This window comes from Aythya marila (assembly GCF_965140915.1).
Source record: "Aythya marila genome assembly, chromosome: 5".
Taxonomy (NCBI): domain Eukaryota; kingdom Metazoa; phylum Chordata; class Aves; order Anseriformes; family Anatidae; genus Aythya; species Aythya marila.
Genome location: NC_139046.1, coordinates 17505896 through 17529284, shown reverse-complemented (window position 1 = coordinate 17529284; position 23389 = coordinate 17505896). Strand labels below are relative to the sequence as shown.

The window sequence follows — 23389 nt, the reverse complement described above, 5'->3', positions numbered from 1 at the left end:
GTGCAATATGAGTATATATAGTTTTCAGTCTACATTGTTCTTCTGCATTTCAGAGTTTGTTTCTGTAATACGATATCCACTCTCATCACACAAAAATTAATGGCAAAGCTTCACTTCTTAAGATGAGAGTAGCAATTTCCAGGAATTCCACATCAACAGCAGCAGGCAAAACCCCAATTTCTTGACAAGATAAAATGCTGGCAAAAGTAAACAACTGTATTTTTAGTTTTTATGCTTCTATCTTATAAGATATTTTTATTATAAATAGCTAGCTCTCACTGAATCCCAAATCAGTGTGGACAGTGGATCAAATTTTACCTCACCCTTATTGGTGCAAAACCAATATAATTACATTGGTTGTAGTAGATTTATGTCTAATTTGTAACATATGGTTTGTATCAAGGCCAAAATCTGATTGCCCACTATATTTGTCTGAGATGCAATCATGTACAAATAGTACAGAAATCTGTCTAAACTCCGTAGTTATTACTTGGGCAACTGGATTTTTCTGCCCTCTGGTAATAAAAGTAGTGAGCAACTAAATTCAAACATTTAACATTACTCTAAGAAACATATTTTCAGCCTCAGCTGATTAAATGGAATTTGATTAACTCTCTTACTTCCATCCTACTGAAATGAAAGGGCTTTTCTTGCAAGGATAGGGAGGAGATGGCAAGGACAATTATATGACAGTGCTTCAGTAAGGAAAGGGTTGCAGATGTGAAAGGAGCTGCTAATGATTCATAATTCTCCTTGGTTAATACAGAGCAAGTACTTGCTAATGACAAAGTTTCTAGTTTAATTGAAAGATTTAACTAGCTTCCTCCCTTACTTAATTCCACTAAGTTTTTGGGGAAGTGTTTGCACATGCATATAGTCGTATTGACCCATGCTCTGTCTTCCTATTCAATTCGCTTATCTTTCCCATGACACTGGCATTTCTGTTAAATTGAATCTAGGAAGCATGTACCTATCAAATTATGTTCTTTATCTAGAAAGTAAGAACTGTGTGATACTTTATGCACAGAAACAAGGTAGGAGCTCCCAGCGTGTTGTTCTGCCTTTATACTGTCCTTTAGGTATGAATAAGGAGTAGGTCTGATTTCCAAGAGAAGAGGAAATGCATTTATTTCCATTGTGGAAAACAGCACGAACATTTTTCAGTCAGCAAGTTTTCCCTTGTTCTGTGATCGCTTGGAAGAGAAGGCAGCAATTGGTTGCCCAGGCTGGGGCTGTACTCAAAAGCATCAGCTTTCAAACAGAAGAACAAACTATTCTTGCCAGAAGGTGGAATGTCATGTGGAAACATGGATGTCCAGAAAGCAGCCCCTGAAAAACAATTCTCCTCCCTATAATTTTTGCAAAGCCCTGTACATGACTTCTCTGCTCCCCATCTGAAGCCCTGAGCACTGTTGTGGCTCAGGAGAGCTGTGCAGGGCACTGCCTGCTTCCTTCACAAAGTCGCTAAGAAACTAAAAAAGTTGCTGTGACTTTGAAACCATTAATTTTTCCAGCTCCTGGCTGGGTAAAAGAAAAAAAAAAAAAAAAAAAAAAAAAAGTGTACAAGCCTTGTTTGCAGCAGAAAACAAGCCTCTAATGGAAGTGTGATAAACTCCCTTCCTTCAACTATTTCACTAACAGCCTTTTTATTCTAAAAGAGATTCTTTTGTGACACAGGCTTTTGCACCTATTTTTCAGCATGTGCATTATATGCTATATCAAAGCACTATTTCCTTTTCATGTATGGCAAACTGTTTGGGACATGGCGGCTGGGAAGCCATTATAGAGAGACAAAAGGCTGCATGGGTTCCTTTTTGAACAGAAAGGACTTGATAAATAGCTTCAAAACTTTCAGATTTGTTTTCACACAGTTAGCCATGGCATTGGTCACTTACACTCCTGAGAGATCCCATTATTTAATTCTTTGCTTCTTTTCCAAATTAAAACATGCTTTTCAGAACTGTGAATGATGAAATTGGAAACATTTAAGCCTATTACCAGTACAGGTGACATCTTCAAAGCTTCTGGAAAGAGCCAGGACTTTGCTGTTTCATGATAACATTTTTTTGATATATATATTTTTTATTTTTTTTTTAACGAGCCACATGTTTGGTTTTGAGAGTTATTCAAACATTTCTTCTTCCCCTGGCAGAATACATTTTTAACTAGTGATACTTCAGTTCTTGTGACAAACATATGTAGTGAAAGCTTTTTCAGGTTCACTATTTTCATAAGCAGAATCTGTAAAATCATTTTCATTAACTGTAGTTATTTAATTGATCAGCACTAAATGTATCAAGTAAACCACCACACACATGGAAAAAAGTATTTACAGAGCAGCTGTATACAGGCTGCCAGCAGCTGAACCTCTCTGCTTCCAGGTGTAACAGCTTCTGAAAGACTGGGAAAAGCTATCTTCCAAAATAATCTAAGTCATCTCTGGGATGATTCATGTGAGAAATTTCTCTTTGTGCTTTTTAAAACGTTCTAATTTCATTTAACACCGATGTTTGAAATGATGGACCTTTCTTATGTGACTATGTCTTAGCACTGAGACCAGGAAATAGCCCTCGATTACATCTTGCAAACTTCCAGAAAGGTAGTTCATCTGCTGCACTCCAAATCCACTGTAATCTCTTGAAAGTTCAGACAGGCATTCACCCCCCAGAGTTTTTACTCTTATAGTTTTCAGCCTTATGATTTCAACTCAGTGATTGTCACGTCTTCAAGTAACCACTCAGAAAAGAGTTCACTTTTCCTTGAGGCTCATGAGTATCAAACTCTGGTAGGTATCTAATTTGTTGGACCAGGCAGCTACAGATACCTGTGGGCAGAGGTGAGCGATTCTTTAAAAAGTTTTATGTTTTCAGCAACAGTATAGTGCTTTCTCATAAACAAAATCTGTTAATTCAGTTAACAAACTTGCAGAGAGAAACCTCATAGAGCAGAGGAAAACCAAGTAGAGTTTCTGAGAGTCTCTTAAAGGCTTCTACAAGGTGTGTTTAACCTTTGATCAAAAGTATTTCAGAAATGGTTTTGCAATTTTCCTTCTAAAAAGATTCACCCCAGTTTTATCTTTCACAAATGGGTGTCTCTTTTTCTAGACATAATTAAAGTACGATTTTGTTCCCATAAATCTGCAAATACCTGTCTGGAAAGCCTTATATCCCTTTTATCCTTCAGATAGTTTCATGTTCCACTGGACACACCCTATAAGCATTCTCCAGAAGCCCCTTCCAACCTCAGCCATCCTCTGATTTGGGATGTCCTCAGTAGCTTTTCACCACCCTTTAACATCCTGTAATCTCATTCAATTCTAGTCTCTCTGAATGCTTGTGGTGGTGGTTTATAATTGCTCATGTGGGTAAGGCAGCTGATGCACAGAGAGCAGGAGTTGGGCATCATGCAGAAAGGCAGGAAAAGAGAGAATCAGTCCCTGCATGAGGCATTGTTTTGTGGTTCACAGGCAGGGGCAGGTGCTTTTTGTTTAGGAAACCCATGAGAAAAGTGCCAGCAGCTCTCACAGCCACCCAGTGGCATAGCAGGTCCTTGCCTTTTGAACCAGGTGGACATAAACTGCAGACATAAACTAAACTGTATGTTTTGCTGTCATGCAGGTAGAAGCCAGCACAATCTCACACAGTCCAGACTTACTCTTTCCTCCAAACCAAAAACCACTGTGCTGTCTATTGCTGTCATTAATATTTGTTTGTGTGTTGTTGGTTGTTCTTTTTTTTTTTTTTTCTTCTGTATAGAATCTTTAGTTGGTCTTGACATTTTTGCACCTGGTGGCAACAATGCTTCTTTTGTAGAGGATTTCTCTGGAATAGCCTGGCACTGTTTCACAAAACTAGCTTCTTTATTCAAGTGTCCAACCATCAGTCTCCCCAGCATAACTTCTTGCTTTTAAAATGTTTAAAAGGGTGAAAAATAGCCTTTGCCTCCTTTCTAAATCCTAGTCTTTGATCTATCTTATACATGTTAATGGGTAGGAAATTCAAAGCTGATAAAACACATGTTCAAGCTCTTCATCATATGCTCATAGCAATTGCTCAGAGAAATGCCAGTGCTACATCACCAGCTCTCCAGTGGCAAATATTCGTCACAGTCTCTGTTAACATAGCTGTCATCATTGTCTGCCAGTTTTCATAATTTTAATCAGAATAATCATATTTTCTTCTTCTTTTATGCAGAATATTTCAAGAATCTTACTACATACCATACCAACAGCTCTTTCTGTATGGTGTGAGCTCATGTTCTTTGCTTTTTATTTGTAGCCCCTGAAGCATCTGCTTTGTAATTCTGAATTTTTTTTTTGGTCATTTTCTTAGCTTTTTGGGGGCTGTCTGTCAGTCTCTGAGGAACTAAAGTGGTGTTTGTGCTGGCTTTTATACTTGCTCCTTTGATCTGTCCTTCAGCTTGATGTATCCAAGTGTCAGCCTAACTTCATTTTCCGGCTGAGGTTTTCTGTTACATTGAGGTAGCAATGCCAAGGCCCTTGGCATGTGATGGTTTTGGTAGTGATGCCTCCCAGGCTGCCTTTCTGTCATCAAGATAAAGCTTGAAATTGGTTAGGAAGATGTAATCACACACAAACACATGTGCTCATAAACTGTTTATTCACATCACCAAAAATCATCTTTCCTTATCTGAGTCCAGCTGCCTTTCAGCCTATGTAAAAGATCTCTCCTGTCCTGTCTTCTTCCCCTTCCCCTTCCCCTTCCCCTTCCCCTTCCCCTTCCCCTTCCCCTTCCCCTTCCCCTTCCCCTTCCCCGTTCCCTTCTTCTTCCCTTTCCCCTTCCCCTTCCTCTTTCCCTTCTCTTTCCCCTTGCTCTTCCCCTAATTATCACAGCAGAGATCTTCCTTTAGCTGAAATGCAGGTGACACTGTTACATAAAATTGCTCCAACCATGTCGATACCTAGAGACAAGAAAGAGCATTAATTTTATGAAACCCACTTCACCAAAAAGCCATTGAGGTGGTTATCTCAGCCTCATATTGCCAAAATACACACACACCACATATTCTCACTTGTTTTTTTTCCCACTGTTGAATACAAAAAAAAAACTTGCCTTATTGTCAGTAGCTTTACCTCTAAATGGGAAAAAATACTAAAGCTGTACAGCAGAGGAAAAATGTATTAGTACATATTGGACTGAAAAAGCAATTCACAAAAGCTACAGACATATGTACCTTTCCTACAGTATTAGGTGAAAAAAAATCCCTCCAGGAGTTACATAAACACTTTTTTCCTCCAAGAAAAATAAGGTCCTTTGTGTATATATGCCAAGAATGAAAGTTAAAAAAGAAAATTTAAACTAACCTTGGAAAAACTTTAAAATACACACAAATTTGTACTGTTTAGAAGGAAAATTTTAGTGTAGATAAACCCATAACTTAATTAGCACACAACATTTTGTTCCTATTCCTTAATAGCTCAAGTTACCATATTTACTCAGACTGACTGCTTAAAAACATACCCTTGAAGCAATGTTCATTACAGTCCTGATTCTGAGAAAGTACTATTGTGCCGTGACAAATTATGGCTTGACGTTACTGTTTGTTGTAAGCAAGGTATACTATTCAACAGAAGAAAAGGTTTATATACATATATATATACATATTCATCATAAATGCTTATGCTTATCTGATGCAGATATAATTGTATGCATATTTCAGTTTTGCATGTAAATAAATATATTCATCTTCTCTTCAGATGTATTGAGGCTGTCAAAAATTAATTTTTTAAAATATCTGTTTCAGTCACACTTCGAGATCTCTAGATCTGATTTTGATTCTTCAAACATTACAGACACTTCATATATACCATGTATACATTATATATCTCTCTGCTGAACATACTGTGCTGGGACTGAAAAGAAAAGGCCAATATTTTAAGGAGTTATTTTCCTATAAATATGTCTTTATGGAGACTTCTCTTGGTGCTATGAGTTAACCAAACATGCATAGCAAATCTGCCATTTGTTACATTTCCTTCCTCAAAGACTTTAAATCCAAATGTGTATGCATTTGATTTTTCAATTTGAAAATATTTGAAAATAGTTCTGTTGTGATTAAAATTAAAACTGATGAGAATGCTATTTTTTATTATTTTAACATATTTATATATTAAATATATTTTAACATATTTATAAACATACAGATGTGTTAGTAACATCAAGATGATGCAATTAAAATCAACGTTTCTGTGTTTTAAGAATACATAAAAAATACACAAGCCTTTAAATGACTGTTCTACAAGTCATAAAAAGTAACCATAAAAAAAGGAGTAACAATGCTTTCTCAAAATTTAGCTGTGCTTTAGTCCTGTAGTGACACAGGGTGTATTGACTTAAAAATGATGATGGAAATTCATTGGGTATAGCACCTCAGGCTTCAAAAACTGCATAAAAATTATAAAGGGAAACCAGAAGGTAGGTATAAAATATTTATAAGTGGAATTTATGATTGCAATGGAACTGTAACAAGGCAGTGTATACTTGTTACACAAGACCTGGCATGAACCTTAAATAAAATATAAACTTAATTACATAAAGCAGAATGGTAGAGATCCCATGAATTATCTTATACCAAAAAAAAAAAAAAGCCTTAAAATAATGAAAATTACAGAGGCTGTCTCTCACAGAGTCATGTATTATTTAAGGGCGTTGTAACTAAGGTATCAACAGCCCCATAAAGACATTTTCTATTAATATTGAATTTTTATTATATTTTACATCCAGTGTTGTCCCTTTAGCATTTTTTTCATATAAACCTCATAGATTTCTTAAAATTGGAAGCTTTTCTTAAGCTATGTTTCTGTTCAGTGCAGAACATGTGGTTTATATATGGTTTATATATTTGAAATGAGAGAAGAATGGCAATAACAGGTACTCAAGTCTCCAGACAGGTTTCAACAGTGACTCACTGTGAGCCTGTGAGCTAAACTCCACTGTGTTAAATACAGACATTTTATCATACACATTAACAAAAAAAATAATAAAATAAAAAAATAAAGGCAAAACAAAAAAGCTTTCCTTCTGTTCTCTAAAACAAAATCACTCAAAACCCCAAAGTTTTGCTATTTTTACCCTCAAAGTCCCATTCACACACTCATCATGACGCTGATCTTCTACATCTGTGTTACAAGATTCAGTTTTCAGAAGGCAAATAAATTTTATGCACAATCACTTACACAAGTCTTTTATATCCTTGGTGTATCACAGGCTGAACATGAGACTGGTACCATCCTCAAAGCATATCTCCCTCCTTTCAGTTCGGCTGTTTTTGCACACTGGCACTGGTTTAAGAGCAAGCACCTTTGCCATGCTCATCTCTGTCTGCAGAACTGCTGCTGGTGTTGTGTTCTTCAAAGGTTTTGGAAAATTATCATTTGATTGTTGAAAGACATAAAAAGGAAATGCCACTGAATCACAATTTTAGGATTTTATATAGTCACAGGCAATACAATTTTCTCTTTTATTTTGCCTATGTTATCCAAACCAGCCAACATCCTTCCTCTGTTTTTGTTGTTGTTGTTGTTGCTGGTTTTTGTTTGTTTGGTTGGTTGTTTTTTGTGTGTGTGTGTGTGTGTGTTTTGTGTTTTTCTTTGTTTGTTTGTTTGTTTTTGTTTTTGTTTTTTTTTTTTTTGGGATTTGTACATTATAATCGTTCCCATTTCATAGTAATCTAGAATTTGAGTAATCATTTTCCAGTTTTGATATGTGATTGGTCCAGGGAAGAGACCAAGCCACACAGGCCCCCTGACCTGCTCATTGAAAGAACCTGGGATGCCCTTTTGAGTCTTCACATCCAGGTCCATCTGTTTACCCTGTATGCACAGATGACTGCCCAAGGAAGGTGTAGTTTGAATAGCTGTGTTGGAAAGTTGGTGTGTTGATTGGTAAAGATGAGGATTTACAAAACAGAAGAAAGCATGGTTTGGGCCATTCACCTAAGACTCCAGGGAATATAGTCAGAAAGCCCCTGCTTTATCCCTGTCTAAATTTTTCTGAGCCTTTTCAGAATATGCATTGGTGTGGATGTTTTGCTGGGGACACGCAGGCATGGGGCATCAGCTGCATGGCAGGGTCCTTGGGGACAAGCTAGTGTCCTGGGTCTCATTGTGCTCTTGTGCCCGGGTGTAAGGGGCAGAGCTGCCCTGATGCTGACACTTAGGAAGGTTTTGAAACATAGAATCATAGAATGGTTTGGGCTGGAAGAGACCTTAAATGTAGTCAAATTCTAATACACATACACGTGCATAGGTGTACCTAAGTGTGCATCTGTGCATACACATGTGCATGGAGTGCGCTTCTTGGGGAAAGGCAGTAACTCTGAAGAGAAACCACTTTCTCTACCTCCCAAAGACAAGTAGAGAGTAAAGACATTAAAAGTTGTCTTTTAATCCTACCAAAATCTCATACAGCAGAGAAGCAGCAGACTCCTACTGTTTTCAGGGGGGGGGGGGAAGGTTGAAGACAGAGAACTCTGGGCCTAGTTTGAATTTGGGAGGTGGTGGGGACATCTTGAGATCCCACCTTCTTTTGTTGGATGGAGTCAGGCAGGACATGCAGGTGGGTCTCAGGATAACCTGGTATTGTTGGCTTCACAGGTCCAAGTACTCTGGTTACCCAAAACCTCAAGGGCAGCAGTCTCCTGAGCTCCAAGTGTGAGAGCCACACCAGAAGCTCATGCATGCCATGAGTGGCTCAGGAACATGTATGAACCAACCTAGTAGAACCACAAGAAGGACCATTAAAACCAAGCTTCAATATTCTAATTCTTCCCAATAGTAGTTTTCCATGACTGTGGACAGCTAAGAATGATGTTTGAATAAGATAGGACAGTTCAGTAGCTGTAATGAGTCAGACTCATTTACTGGTTTTACTGGTTGAACTCTTGCTACCATGAGCTGAAGGAGAAACTTTTCTGCCACGTGGTTTGGCCTCACTTCTTTGGAAGTAATTCAGCAGTCTTTGAAACAGTGGCAGTAGTGCTCTCTGCCAGGTTTGATGACTCTCCAGATAAGCTCAAGGGGGAAGAAATCTCAAGATATATGAGAAAGTGTAGCTTGTACTTGGGTAACTATATTTATAGCTTCATCAAAACATGTTATATCATTAATTTCAGCTTCACTATTGCCCTTTAGGAATGGACTTACCCCTGCTAGGAGTTCTGCAGAAGGTCACAATCTCTCTAAGTCTTCCTGAGCTGGATGCATGACACTGCAAATGTAGCCTGGCACAGAATGAAGCAGCAGCCACGCCACTCAGGGCAGGGTACCAGGTCACCATCAGCCGGTCACTCAGCATAGTGGTCTATCTGTGGATATGACTCAGCCCTAACAGCCCTGGAGGCATTTCCAGCTTTACGACTCCCCAGAGCACTCAGGATGCCCAGGCAGGAGGTGCAGCACTCACAGGCACCAGGAACATCATGAAACAGAAGAACAGATAGCACAAAGCAGTGCTGCTATAGCCATACGGGCCCTGCCTTCCCAGCAGGCTGAGCCCTTCTCCACCATGGAGCTACCTGCACAACAGAATACCATCGCCAATGAAATACATATCATGGCACACTAGGCTGTCCCTGAGAAAATATTATTTCATTAAATATAATTATTTAATTAATATTAGGACTCAGGACTCAGCTAGCTCATTTTTTCCTCTGTATTTAGAGAGAAGGTCAAGAAGTTGAAACAAGTGTTTCTGACAACACGTGTGACTGTAGGTGTGTCACCACAGAAATATGTCTTTTTCTTCTCTTTTTGGGAAGGACTTTTTGTCCTCCTTCCTTTACAATACAGGACTCTATTATAAGCTTGCTGTCACAAGGGGAATGATGTGAGGTGGTTTGAGAGTGTTCCTAGAAGCGTTCCTGCTGGTGACAGGATTACTCCAGAAGAACTAGTTTTGCTAGGACTACTTATCCTGCTCAGAGAGCATAAGAATAAACTATTATGGCAGAAGTGAATTTTGCCACATTATTAGTGTCTTGACACTGTGGGAACAGTACAGGACATTTTCTCAATAAAGTCTTTCAAGTACAGCTTCTCTTAGAGTGGTTTTTCCTGCCTCTCTTTTAGAGGCACACCATACCCTTACAGAAATAGCTCAGCACAGAATGTGTACTGGAAGAAAGAGGGTCAGCGTCTTTGCAGTTATCCAGGACTTCCTATATTTCTCTTATCTAATTACAGTTTTCTTAATCTCCTCATTGTAGTTGAGTATCTTGGTCATATTTAGTTTGGTTTACACCTTTCCTGATCTTCAAACATTTCCTTGTGATTGTTCCACTGGTGAAATTCAGCATTTCCCCAGTGAGTCATGACCAAAGTAGAGTTGATAAAGTAAAACAAGGAAGAGAGTTAATCAAATAAACAGAAAATGCAATAGGAATAGAGCCACAACACAAAGAGCTCTGATTGTAGGTTAAACTGGAAAGCCATTTCATGAAGATATTTATATTTCTAGCATCGCAATGACTCATTATTGTTGCTATAGCGTTACCCCCTCTTTCTACCCACTTCCTCTTTGTGGGGAAGGCAGGAGCAGTGAGCTGTACTTCTGATAGCACACATTCAAAAAGGAAATGAAACCTCTCAGGAAAAAAAAAAAAAAAGAGGTATTTTGCAAGACAATAGAAAGACCCAATCTCATGATCCAAAATGAAATGTAAAATCTATATGTCTGTCCTAGCCTTCCTACACACAAATTATATTTGGTGCTTCAGGCTTCATTCATGAAGGATTAGGACTGATGAACAGTTTCTCATAGTTCTTCATGGCACCATGAGTACCAGGATATGAAAACTGGAAGTTTAACTGGTATAACCTGTGAATGTCAGAAAATCCAGAATTAACACGTGCCAAACTGTGCACCACCAGGCAGAGGAAGCAAGTGCAGTAATGACGTAGGAAAAAAATGCTTGCAGCAGTTGGTAGCTTTGGAGTAGTTTGCAACAGAAAAGATGAGATGAACCCACACTGGCCTGGAGTAGACATCTGGATTTGCCAAGGCCATTTGCTGTGGCCTCCTGAGAACACCAGGGCAAGGGTGGCACAAGTCCCCTGGGCTATGCCCCGTCAGGGGAATGAGATGGGATGGGGCTGGGGGACGTGGGCAGGGTGAGAATGGCTGGGTGGGACCACTGCATAGCCTTGTCCTGGCGCCCAGCTTCTGGAGGCTGGCGCTTGTTATAAATAATCTTTTCTAGATTTTCAAAGGCTGATAAACCAGGATATTGAAGAAAGAAAGTAGAGAAACTGGTTATTTTGTAGGGTTGATTAATTATAGCAAGATAATGCTTGTTTCCTCTTGTATTTTGATATAAACCTGTTTCTGTTAGATTGAGAACAACATTTGCTTAATATTGGTCAATACTCACCTTCTGTCAGATTATTCATCTTTAGGAGAGCTTCCTGTTGGACACAAGTCAAATTGACTATTGATAAGAATTACAGCTGCTTTCTTTTCTTTGGTTATCCTTATTACTCGCTTCAGGAAACCATGGAATATGATCATATTACACTGTCAATATGTTTACAATTCTTCTATCATTCTTTTTCTTAAGTATCCCTGTATCCTTTTGGAAAAGGCATACAATATACTCTGAACTTACAGGTGGATTTTAGAGCACTTTGAAATAACAATCTTCAAGACAGAATTTTTGCTGCCAAGATGAAATCTGCAAAATTGTTTTGCGTAGGAGGTGTGTGGTGCTTTAGAAAATTTTTATTGACTCTGCTTGGAGTTTGAATTCCTTCCAACTTCTGCAAACGTAGCTCTGCTACAGAGAAATTCAGAATTAGCGTGTATATTCAGCAAAGAAAACTAAATTCTTTTTTAAGCACTATTAAAAAAAGAAAAAAAAGACAATAATTGAAGGAAAATTGAAACTACAAGGAATGTAGTCGCTCAGTCTCGCTGAATAACATGAAATATATCAGGCTATAGTAATCAATGGATCATGGGTCACAGGCAAATCAGTACTGTGCTGATTTCAGAATAGAAATTTGAAATTTGTACTTCATTGCCATGCTGCCATACTTAGGATTTGTCATGTGTATCTATCAATGTTAATAACAGTGCCATATCCACAGATACATCCAACAAATCCATTGAAACACTCTTCGGTAGTATAAAAACATTTGTTTTTTCCAACTCAAAATGATGTGATTTTCGCTTGATTGACTATAATCTTGATTTCTACACGAAATAACTCTTTTTCAAGAAATGTCACTCAACTTATAAAATAAAGTTCATTAAATGTCATCAGCATCCCTCATACTATAAAAAAAAATGTTTATCACTAGCATTTTTTTCCTGTGGTTCCTGTTTTTATTTCTTCATCACAAGTAATCTTGTGTTTTCAAATAACCTGCAAGTGTCAGCCACTGCTTTTATTTCCTCTTTCATCTGATTTCATAATTTCATTCTGTATTTGCTTCTCAGTCTGCAGTTTGGCTTCTTACTCTTTCCCTATTCAGCTGTATGGTTCACACTGCTGTTCTAATTGCTCTCTAAGGCATTTCCCATCTATATATTTGCCGTTGGTTTCTCTTCTATGGGTCATATTGGAGTAACCTCTTACAAATTGTTAGGAGTGAAGTTTTTCTTTCAGGACTTATAAAAGAACTCAGACATGAAATTGCTGCTTAACTAAGTGTGATTTATAACTTAAAATCATTTTTGGTGCAAGGAAAATAATAAATAGCAAAAGTGACAACAGTTTTTAGAAAAGGATGCAAAGATGTTCCTAGGAGCCATAAGCCACAAAGTCTGTCTTCCATAGGGGCACATTGGGAAACTGTAAAGAAGAACAGAGCTAGTAGGAGTTTTGATAGAGATGATGGAGCTTTTCAGGAGGGAAGTCATGTCTCACAAAAATTACAGGTTACCTAGACATTGAAGAAGCACTCTCACAAATGTCCTCAGCAAAGTCTCCAAAGAAATAAAATTCTGCTGGGATAAAAAGTAAATTCCTATCACTGATAAAAAACCATTAAAAAAAAAAAGTCTAGGTATCATTATTCAGTTTTTGAAATGGAAGCACATTAACAGCAGGGTCTTTGAGGCTCTATGCTGCTAGCTGTACGTTTAACAGTCATAAACAATGTAAGACAAGATAGATAACATTTACATAAGATAGAGAAGTATTCAGGGTAGGCAGCTATAAACTTCACTGTGAAGAACTGCAGGTGGATATCATATTACTGAATAACTGAGTAATAAAATGACAGATGAAATTCAGTGGTGACAAATACAAAATAGTGCACATGGAAAAAAATGTTTAATAACAGCCAAACGCCCGTCACTTGTTGAGCAAGAAGTCTCATCCTCTGTGGGTAGGCCTCTAAAAACATCAGTTTGGTGGTCAACAGCAATTAAATGGACAACCAGAAATTACTATGAAACAGAGCGCAAAGCAGGACACATCAGTATGTCCTGCATAAATTCATTGTACATTTACATTGCAAGTACTGTGTATAGTTATTTTCCTGCTCCATCTCTGAAGGACTGTACTAAGGTAGAAAGAAACAAGCAAGGCAGTGGGACTGGTAATATGTCTGAGCAGATAGAAACTAAGGACTAAATACTATAGAAGTCCTCAGACTGGAGAAGAAGTGGGAAAGAAAGAAACAACAGAAGTGTATAAACTCAGGCGGTGAAGTGAGAAAATGAGCAGAGAATGATTATCACTACAGCTAACAATGCAAAAGGTAGGAAACCTGAAATGGATTGTCAGGTAGGAGGTTAGACAAAGATTTCTTTTCCACAAACCATAATTAAATTGCAGAACTTACTGCCTCAGGAGACCCAATGTGTAAATTATTTGAAAAAGAATTTGACAAGATTGATGGATAAATTATTAAATGTGATGTCCTGAAAGCCTCTAAATTGCTGAATCTTGGGAAGATATGCCAGGGAAAGATGACTCTATTCATACTTTCTTCTTTATTCATGCTTCTTTATATCCTTTCTCTGAGCATCACACACCCAGTGCTGTCAGAGGCAGGGGTCTGACCCAGCTCTGTGGCCCTGCAGCTTGGCGCTGCTCGCCCAGGCTCCCACTGAAGTCCCAAGCCCCAGTGCAGCTGGCACTCCTCAGCTGACAGCCATGGCCTCGCAATGGCAAAGAAATGCCACGCAATGGCAAACAGCAGACCTGTGGGTTTCCTGGGATGGTGCAGAGACCTGGGAAAGACAGCAGGCAGATCAATAGGTGTTCTACAACTGCGCCGAGATTTCAGTTCCAAATTGATGTATTTCAGATACTCAATTAATTATTTTGGCTTAGAAATGCTGCCTCAATCAAGCATGCCAGTTGTACTTTGGACGCCTCGCAGCCCGTGTCCCCCTGGCTCAGTTTGGCACACAGGCAGCATCAGGGGTTGTCAAAGAGAGCCTCACTTCTATGGAGACACCTGACAGGTTGTTCTTTTTGTTTTGTTTTGTTTTGTTTTTTAACATTATATTTTGGAAGAAAAAAAAAAATGCAGTATTTCAGTTTTAAGTGCTGTAGTGTTACCCCAGACCTCACCCTCCTGGTCTATAACCAAATTGTCAAAAAGGCATTTTGCAAGCAAAGCAGGGAATCCACATCTTTGGACCATTGCACTGTAGGGTATCTGAGGCAGAAGAGAGAGGATAAATATGTTTTTGCTGGTGTCCCAGTGAGCAGATGTGATGGATGGAGACACCTGCCCCAGGGCAGGCACCTCTCCTCTCAGAGACAAGAGCTCACAGCCCCTCCGATGCTGAGTAATGTGCATGACCCCAGCACGCAGCCAACAGGCTTATTTCAGTGTCTTTTGATTAGAGGGCAGCGTCTGATGTGAGAGCTTTCACTGACTTAATGAAGGAACTCATTTAAGCCATAGGTCTTCATGCTTGGCACAGCACAGTGTTGTCAGCAGTTTTACTACAAGAATGAATCCCATTATCACGTCTTTTTGTCTGTGAATGAGCTTTATTTTTCCTTATACAAATTTGGAAACAAAAAAGAGAGAAGCAAAGCAAGGAAAGCAATTTATTCCCAGGTAGTGTTTGCAGAGCTGTTGTATGAAAAGGGGTTTTGAAAACATTAATTTATTTAGTAGAGATTAGTGAGATTTCTGGCTTGATGGCCAGTGGAAAAAATGGGAAAAAATTTGACCTGAAGTTGTATTGGAAAACATAATGAAACAAATAATGAAAGTTTTGGTAGGTTTAATTTGACACTTAGTGAAATGCTGCATTACATTTTAAGATTATTAAGCTTTTAAAACTCTGAAATGTATTGCATTTTTTTCCCATTTGTTTTACTTCAAACTGAGAGATTTTAACCAAAAGGTGACCGATCTTTCAAAATGAAAAGTTTTGCCACAAAAATACCAAAAGAAAACAGTCTCTTTCATTTCAACTGGTTCAGCCTTTTACCATTTTGCACTCTTGCATTTCTTTGTTGAAACAGTTCACCAAATTTACTTGGATTTATGAATAATTTCAAACACCCCAAGAGTCCATTTGGAGAAAAAATTACTTATTGTCAGTCAAGTCCTAGTCTGTAATACAATATACCAGATTAATTTTAGCTGTGATGGTCAAAGTTGAACAGACTCAGTGTCGTCCAGTACTTGTAAATACAAGACATTTCAAGAATTAACATTAGTTCTGTGACTAAAAGCTTATAGGTCACTTTTGACAAATGGTCTTAAAAGGAAAGTGCTTCTAAAATTAATATCTTTATTGTAATACTGCTTTTAGGTTTCCCATTTTAGTGCTTCTCTGGAAATGTTAGCATTGATTGCTCCATATTGAGATTTGTAAACAGAAAAGTGAATTTAAAAAATACATTTTCTCCAGAAGGTCAAAGCAGCTGAAGAGGAGGAACTGGCACCGGATAGAGCCACACTCAGGCTCGCTGCCTCCTGGATCAATGTTCTGCATTTTGGCGTATTTATAGCTCACTGTGCCTTTCTTGCCATGCCTCTTTGGGTGCCTTTGTGAAGCCTTTGTTGGTGGGTCTTTGCCCAGGCAGATGTGAGCTCAGAGACCACTGAACCTGAGCCCCTGACACGAAGTGCCCACGGGTGGGGACGAAGCAGCCAAAGGCATAATGCCACGCTGCAGGTGTGAGCACCGTTTGCCATAAATGCATCTCTCTTGCCAGAGCTTTTACTGTACAGCATCTGGCACACACGCTGATCCCCGCTGCCGGCCACCTTGTGCCAGAGGCTGCCCAGCTTCCGTCTCTGCCCAGCCTGGATGTGGCAGCCCTCCCCTACCTCCCCGCCGCCGCTTTGGGCAGATCCCACCGGCTGCAGAGGTTCCCCTTGGCTGTCGGTCTTTGCGTGTCTGTCCACAGGGTGGAGGTCATGACTTGCATATAACAGGCTGCACAGAAAATAAGTCAGCATCAGAACTAGGATTAGAGGCGGATCGGTTCAAGGAGAAGGAGGGGAAAGCAGGTGGATGGAAACATTTGTGTGCCAGGAGGAACAATGGCAAAAAGCTGTCATGAACAACATTTTGTCAGTTTGATTTCTCTATTGCCCTGTTTCCTACTACAGAGAGCAGCAGCCCAGCTCCCTCCAGCAGAGAAATTTGACAAGGAGGCTGGAGCCTCCTCCAGGTCCCCTGGAAGCTGGGGTTTGGAGTGTGTGTCTCAGAGGGACACTACTCTGCAGGGCAAGAGTCATGCAGAGGGGTGAGGACAGGGGCTGTCACCTAAACATATGGGAGCAGAAGCAGCCTCCGAGAGGGATCTGTGCTGGTAGCAGGTCTCCAGTGGTGGGAGGAGGACTGCAGTTCGGAGCTTTGGGAAACACAGTCTCTTCACACTGTAGTTGTCTATCTTCCAAGCACAAATGTGTCACACTTCAAATACAATTTCCTTTATTTCCCAGAGCCTAATTTCTTTATTTTATAATTAGCATCTCACAACTGCAAAGTGAGGGAAACAAATAACTCTGTCTCTTGTCCGACATGATTTTGCTGTTTTCTACCAGGATTGGCTTAATTGATGAGCTATTTTATCCCTTATTAATCTTCTCCAGACCCTAATAAAACAGCAGCAAACTTATTTATCATGCATATTACTCTAATTTACTCAGTGTTGTTCTGGACATGCTTGTTCACTTTTTATTCTTCAGCAACCTCTTGGTAAAACAAGTAGGTCTTAACGGCAGTTTTAACCAAATCAAAATTGCTATTTGCAAGCTGTGGGAAAGGAGGGAGATAAGGGAAACCTCTGACCTGAGAAATTCCTTGACAGAGAATGAGACCAGAGGAGATATTTGTTAGGTCCCAAATACAGATTTTAGCTGCAGAGAAGGACATGGACAAATAAGAAAGCTTCATCAATGCTGACTTAAAAGAGGCCGATAATAAGCAGTCAACACTGGGGTTGGACGTGATACTGGGTGCCCATGTCCCATCTGTGCCCACAGTTAGCTCAGTGAGGCACAGAAAGGCTTCGTCTCGGGTTGTACGGCTCTGGTGGGGACAGACTCCTGTGCCTGTGAGGTGAGAGTCATCCTTGGATTGGATCCCCCGTGCAGAACAGCATCAGAAGGAAGGAGCAAGTATGATAACCCCAAGGCTAGAAATGAACCAGGGTGCAATGGGGAACAGATTGAGCCTACCAACCAGATGAAAATCCAGACCTTCAATAACCTCTGTTTTCTTTCCTTTGTGTTTGCTCTTGCTTGTTTCATTCTGGTTCTGGAGGAAATGCATGAACTTCCTTCCCCTTGCTGCAGGGAAGAGGTGAGCCTCAAGCAGGTAACAGTTTGGAAGAAAGTCCTTTATCTCCTCAAGCTGAGCTGTGCCACAGGGATTTGCTGCCAGTTCCTCTGTCTAGCCTGTGACAAAGCTTCTGATGTGATAACTAAAGGTTTATTTTTTTAAAACCCTTCTGTTTTGTCTTCCAGGGTTTGGCATGACCACCCCAGCCACTGTCGGAGGCAAAATTTTTCTGATATTTTATGGCCTTATAGGATGTGCAGGGACCATCTTGTTCTTTAACCTGTTCCTGGAGCGCCTGATCACTGTCATAGCCTATGTCATGAAGTCCTGCCATGAGAAGCAGCTGAGGAGGAAGGGCGTCCTCCCTCATGATGGCCGGCGAGGCTCGGGGACCTCGGAGGCAGACAGCCTGGCGGGCTGGAAGCCCTCAGTGTACTACGTCATGTTGATTTTGTGTGTAGCATCACTCATCATCTCCTGCTGTGCCTCTGCAATGTACACACCAATTGAAGGGTGGAGTTACTTTGACTCACTTTACTTCTGCTTCGTGGCCTTCAGCACCATTGGTTTTGGTGATCTGGTCAGCAGCCAGAACACCCAGTATGAGAGCCAGGGCCTTTACCGCTTTGGCAATTTTGTCTTCATACTCATGGGGGTTTGCTGCATCTACTCCTTATTTAACGTGATCTCTATTGTCATCAAACAATCCATAAACTGGATACTAAAGAAGCTGGACTGCAGGTGCTGCCATAGATGCCAAAGAAAATTATTTCGGTCACGGAGGAATGTGGTAATGCCGGGAAACATGCGCAGCCGGAGAAACATCTCCATCGAGACTGACATTGTCAACGAGAGCGACACAGATGGGCGCCGGCTGTCAGGAGAGATGATCTCCATGAAAGACTTCCTGGCCTCCAATAAAGTGTCACTGGCCATCATGCAGAAACAGCTGTCGGAAACTGCCAATGGCTACCCGAGGCAAATGAGCACTAATTCAAAGCAAAATGGATTCTCTGGTGGGGTTGGAGCCCTAGCAATTATGAATAACAGACTGGCAGAGACAAGCGTGGACAGGTAAAACAGTAACAGAAATACCAGTGACACAGTGTGAAGCATTTCAGCACATACGGCAACAACAGGCATCAAATGGAAGTAGCAAGGGAGAGTGTCACCAGAGGGTGGGCTGCACGTGACAAGCATACCTTCTGTTGGAAGACCTCTCACACACATTTTTTGGGCTGCCACTTAATATCTTGGCTCTTTGAATTGCACCAGTCTCGGCCTTCCTTCTTCCCCTTCCTCCCCTTCTTCCTCTTCTTTCCATTCCTCAAACAGACTACTGCAGGAGAAATTCTGTTTAGCCTTCAGATCAATTTTCCATGCCCTGTACTTCTCCATTTATGTGAAATACAGATTTCAGGATAAAAAAATCGGTGGTATTGGAAGAAATCAAGAGTGTCTTCTGGACACATACTTAATTCAATGATTGTTTTGAGCTTTCCGTCTTACACTTTTCATAACTGTTTTCTGAAGGTATCTTATCTGAAACCAAAAGAGGAATCATTATAAAGCATACTCTGTCCTTCTACAGATTTAATTTAATGGAATAGAAAAACAATTTCCTTTTAAATATCACTTCTTAACATGTGTTCTTGTGAAATATCTAGGCTCGATGTTGTGAAACATCTAGGCTTGAAAAGCCAGGTTCTGCTGCACTAAAAATGTTTAGATCTGGAGCGATTCTCTGACAGTCAGTAGAGGAACTCTGGAGCTATTGTGATGTGAATGAGAGGAGAATTTGACCTTTAGAATTTGATTTAGTCTTCCCTTTAAAAGGATACTGTCAAAAGAGATAGAATAAAAAATTACCTTACATTTTTTTCTTCTATTTGCAAAACATGATTTTTTTTTTTTCTAGGCTAAATTTCCTTCTAGAATTGAATCACTGTGGTTTTCTGTTTCAAAACTATCAAATTGTAAAAATCACCATCCTGACAAGTTGTATGAATTATTCCACAATAACGACCATAGACTTTTAGAAATTTCTGTCCATATTATGCTCAACTGTGACTGAAGCAGTTCAACATCAACATTGTGTAATGCAACTAGTAACTGGGTTTACAGAGCAGGCTTTATTCTGCAATTAGATTGCCATGCCAACATTCAGTGCATTATTATAAGTGACTGTGATCACAAAATCACTTTGGCAATGTCCTTTTTACCTCTAATGTAATTCTTCACCTGTTTTCTGGCATTCATTAATGATAAAGACAGGGTCTTGATTAGGGAAATAAAAAATATTTAACTCCTCATTTTTCTCAATGAAATGCTCTGAGTGTTCATTATGACTAGAAAGGAGACTTCATTGAGAAGCATAATAACAGCACGAAGAAAATGAAAACAGGAGACTAGGTGATCTTTAACGACAGTGAAATCACGCTTTCTGTTAGATAACTGTAGAAAAAAGGGATGAAATTAACATAAACTCTAGCAAGAATTTAAGGAAGTCTGGGCTGAATTCCAGTTTCTTCTTAGTGCATTAAAGCTGAACACTATATGAGAGTGTAAATAAGCAGAATGGGTCACAAAGGACCTGAGCCAATTCTCCCTAAAGAGAATAGTACATGCATCAGGACTGAATGTTTTCTCACTTCTGTTAGTAAGAAAACCTTTCAGAATACTACAGTTTTAGGCAACACCCCTATGTAGTTCGTAATTTCTCTCATATGGAACAATGCTGATAGCTTCTTCAGTTTAACTTGTATTGCAAAATAATATCATATTATTTTTGTTCATTCTGACCAGAAACTCTTTTATTTAGGTTCCTAATACTACAGGATAACATTTTAATACTCATTTTAAGCAATATTTGAATTTGAAAATAAAAACATACCTCTTGGAATCCTTTCCTATCATAAAGCAAAACCAGAGATTAGATTAAAAAACTGCACTAAACAAGTGAAAAGAATTCCTAGCTCTTCCTGACATGTTACAATTAAAATATCCTGATTAAAAGTCAAATCCTGCTGTCCTTAGTTGCAAGGAGAGCTTCAAGCTGCAGTCAGTAGTCAAAAGTCTAGTATCAACTCACCTGTACAGCAGCGCAATATGCCTAATGGTATCCCCCCACATTAGTGCTCATGTGAAATCCAAATCGGTTCACAAACCTTAACTTTGGTGAGAAGAGCGGTCTTATTTGTCACTGTGGGGAGGGGAGGTGTTACATATTGGAAAAAATTCCACTGAGATGTTTTAGACATATTATAGTACCCAAGATCTATTATGTTGTTACATTTTTTTTTTTCTCCCAAAATCTTCTGTCTCAACCTTACTGAATAAAAAGACTTGCATATAAAAACAAAAAAGTTCTGCTCTGAAGTCTTCTTTCTGATTTCATTCAGCAATGCCTGTGCCCTAAGATTTCATTGTTACAGGAGTATTCCTTGTGCTGCCAACTATCAGAAATAATTTAGGACTCAGCCCATTGCTTAAGCAGAGAGCTCATCCTGGTCAGAACAGCCACAGACTTGAAAAGTGCAGCTTACTTCTCCATTTGTGCTAGTTATGAGTTCTTAGGTGCAAATGTCAGATTTTGCTGAGCACTGTAGATAGAAGTTAATCCCTTTCCCTGATGATCAAGGCAATGCCCCAATTAACCTCTTAGACAAACAACCAAAACATGTAAGTTTCTTGAGTCCATTTATTCTATCATTTTGTGTCATCATTAATGAAGGATCTGGCTTCCATACAGGATTTTGACCTTCATCCTTCCATACCTAATTAGCTTTCAAATTTGGTTCTACAACTCTAAGCAGTACACAGTGAGACAACTAAAATAACACGAGGCAACATTCATAGCAAATAGGTGAAAAAGAAAATTGAAGGAGAAAGGAATACATATACACTGATGGAAATAGATACAACATTACAATCTGCACAGTCAATTCTGCAGAGATATTTATCTTTCCGAATATGACACATCCCAGCAGCGGATCAATAGGAGGTGGTTTCCATTGCTCCCAAGAGCATTTATACTGCTCCTTTCCATTCCTTGTGATACCAACCCCTGGTTGCCCATCACCACAGAGGAATCTTTATCAAATTCAATAGATCTGAAAACATCTATAGTTATGAAAGCAAGGCCATAAAATGCAGTCTTAACCTTGGTCAAGGCTGAGTGAGATTTTTGGTGTGCAATAGCTCTGCCTTTCCTCATCAGCCCCAACCTTCTGTTCTCTCAAGCTCTGGCTTTCTCATGACCAGAGCCTGCCAGTTGCAAGACAGTCTACAGTTGTTTTGTGGTCTGGTTTCATGTCCACTGAAGATAAAGAGGGAATAAGTGCACTAATTTTGGCTAATCACCTCTGTTCAGATGTGAATTGCCATTCCAGAGCTGAAGGGCTGGTACATTCTGTGACCATGCCATCTTCTATCATGAAGTCATGCTGTCCCCGAAGCACCTCTGACTTTGTCTTTAAGAAGCCATGCAGAATGCTTTCCTTGGGTGGCCAGAGGAATTCTAGGAGAATATTAGGGATTTAAAAAGAAGACCTCAAGTTTGGAAAGGGAAAATTTTGTCCAATGGTACTACTACAGTTGTTTTTCTAAAGGTATTGGACAGAAATCCTCAAAAGCTCATTTCATAATGTAGCATCAGAATTTTAAAGACACTGAATATGTGGAGATGTAAGCATACATATGCTAAAAAAAGGCAAAATTTGTTACAAGAGTGCCAAATATACAGGAAACATCACATTTCTAGCAAATGAAAGCAGTGAGGAATTAAATGAGGAAATGAGGAATGAAAGGAAATAATGTCAAGTAGCCATGGATCTATTTTCAAAGATGTCTAATTTAAATCTTAATTCTGTATTGCTTAGAACTAAAATATCAGCTGGCAAGACAGAAACCTTTCAAAATTACCGTGTTTCCTCATTACCTGATATGAATTTGCTTTATGGCTAATGAGATGTGGACTTTATTTTTTTAATGCAAAAATGTTTCTGTGAAATCTTGGATGTACTGAGGCTCTGAATTTGCAATTAAAAGGTCAGGAGTATCTCTAATGCCACTGGATTAAATAGCAAGTTGCAAGCTAGAAGATTTAAACTGATACTCCTTAATAAATTAACTTTTTTTGAAAGTTGAGTTTATAGTTATGCCACACTGTAATAATATTAGTATTGTAAATTATCATTATTGCACGATAAAAGGAAATATTTAAGGCTAAAGAAAATATGATCTAATAGTTTAAGTAAAGGTAGCTCTCAGGACAGTCTTAGGTTTTGTAAAATTTGTTCATTGATTGCTTTGCTGTGTGGGTAGGTAGGCGCTGACAGAGTTACACTCATTTATCTCTGCAAAGGGCACAGTCCTGTGTTTACAAGGATATGAATAGGCTTTTCAAAGGCATCTAGTTCCTGCTGAAAGTCAATTCACCTCCTGCCGCACTTTGACTTTCAGTGGAAGTTAGGTAGCCAATTCCCTAAGGCAATTTGAGATCCCAAGCCATGTTTTAGGTCTTGAATCTAAGCTGCCCTGACAGTGTCCCTGAAAAGTTCAGGCACTCGGAGCAAGGTTTCAGTGCTGCCATGCAGTAATAGCTGAATTCATTTATTTAAAAGCCTTTTATGGTGAATGCTTTGCATCTACCCAAC

The 23389-nt window shown here is 39.3% G+C and overlaps 1 protein-coding gene across 1 annotated transcript in view; it reads left to right on the top strand.

Moving 5' to 3' along the window:
• The window catches only part of KCNK13 (potassium two pore domain channel subfamily K member 13), a 64808-nt gene extending 43745 nt beyond the window's left edge, over window positions 1-21063 (top strand). Inside the window, exon 2 of the mRNA XM_082761193.1 lies at window positions 17918-21063. Coding sequence (XP_082617319.1) covers window positions 17918-18810 — 893 coding nt within the window. The 3' untranslated portion in view covers window positions 18811-21063. The remainder of the gene's footprint in view (window positions 1-17917) is intronic.
• The last annotated feature ends 2326 nt before the right edge of the window (window positions 21064-23389 follow it).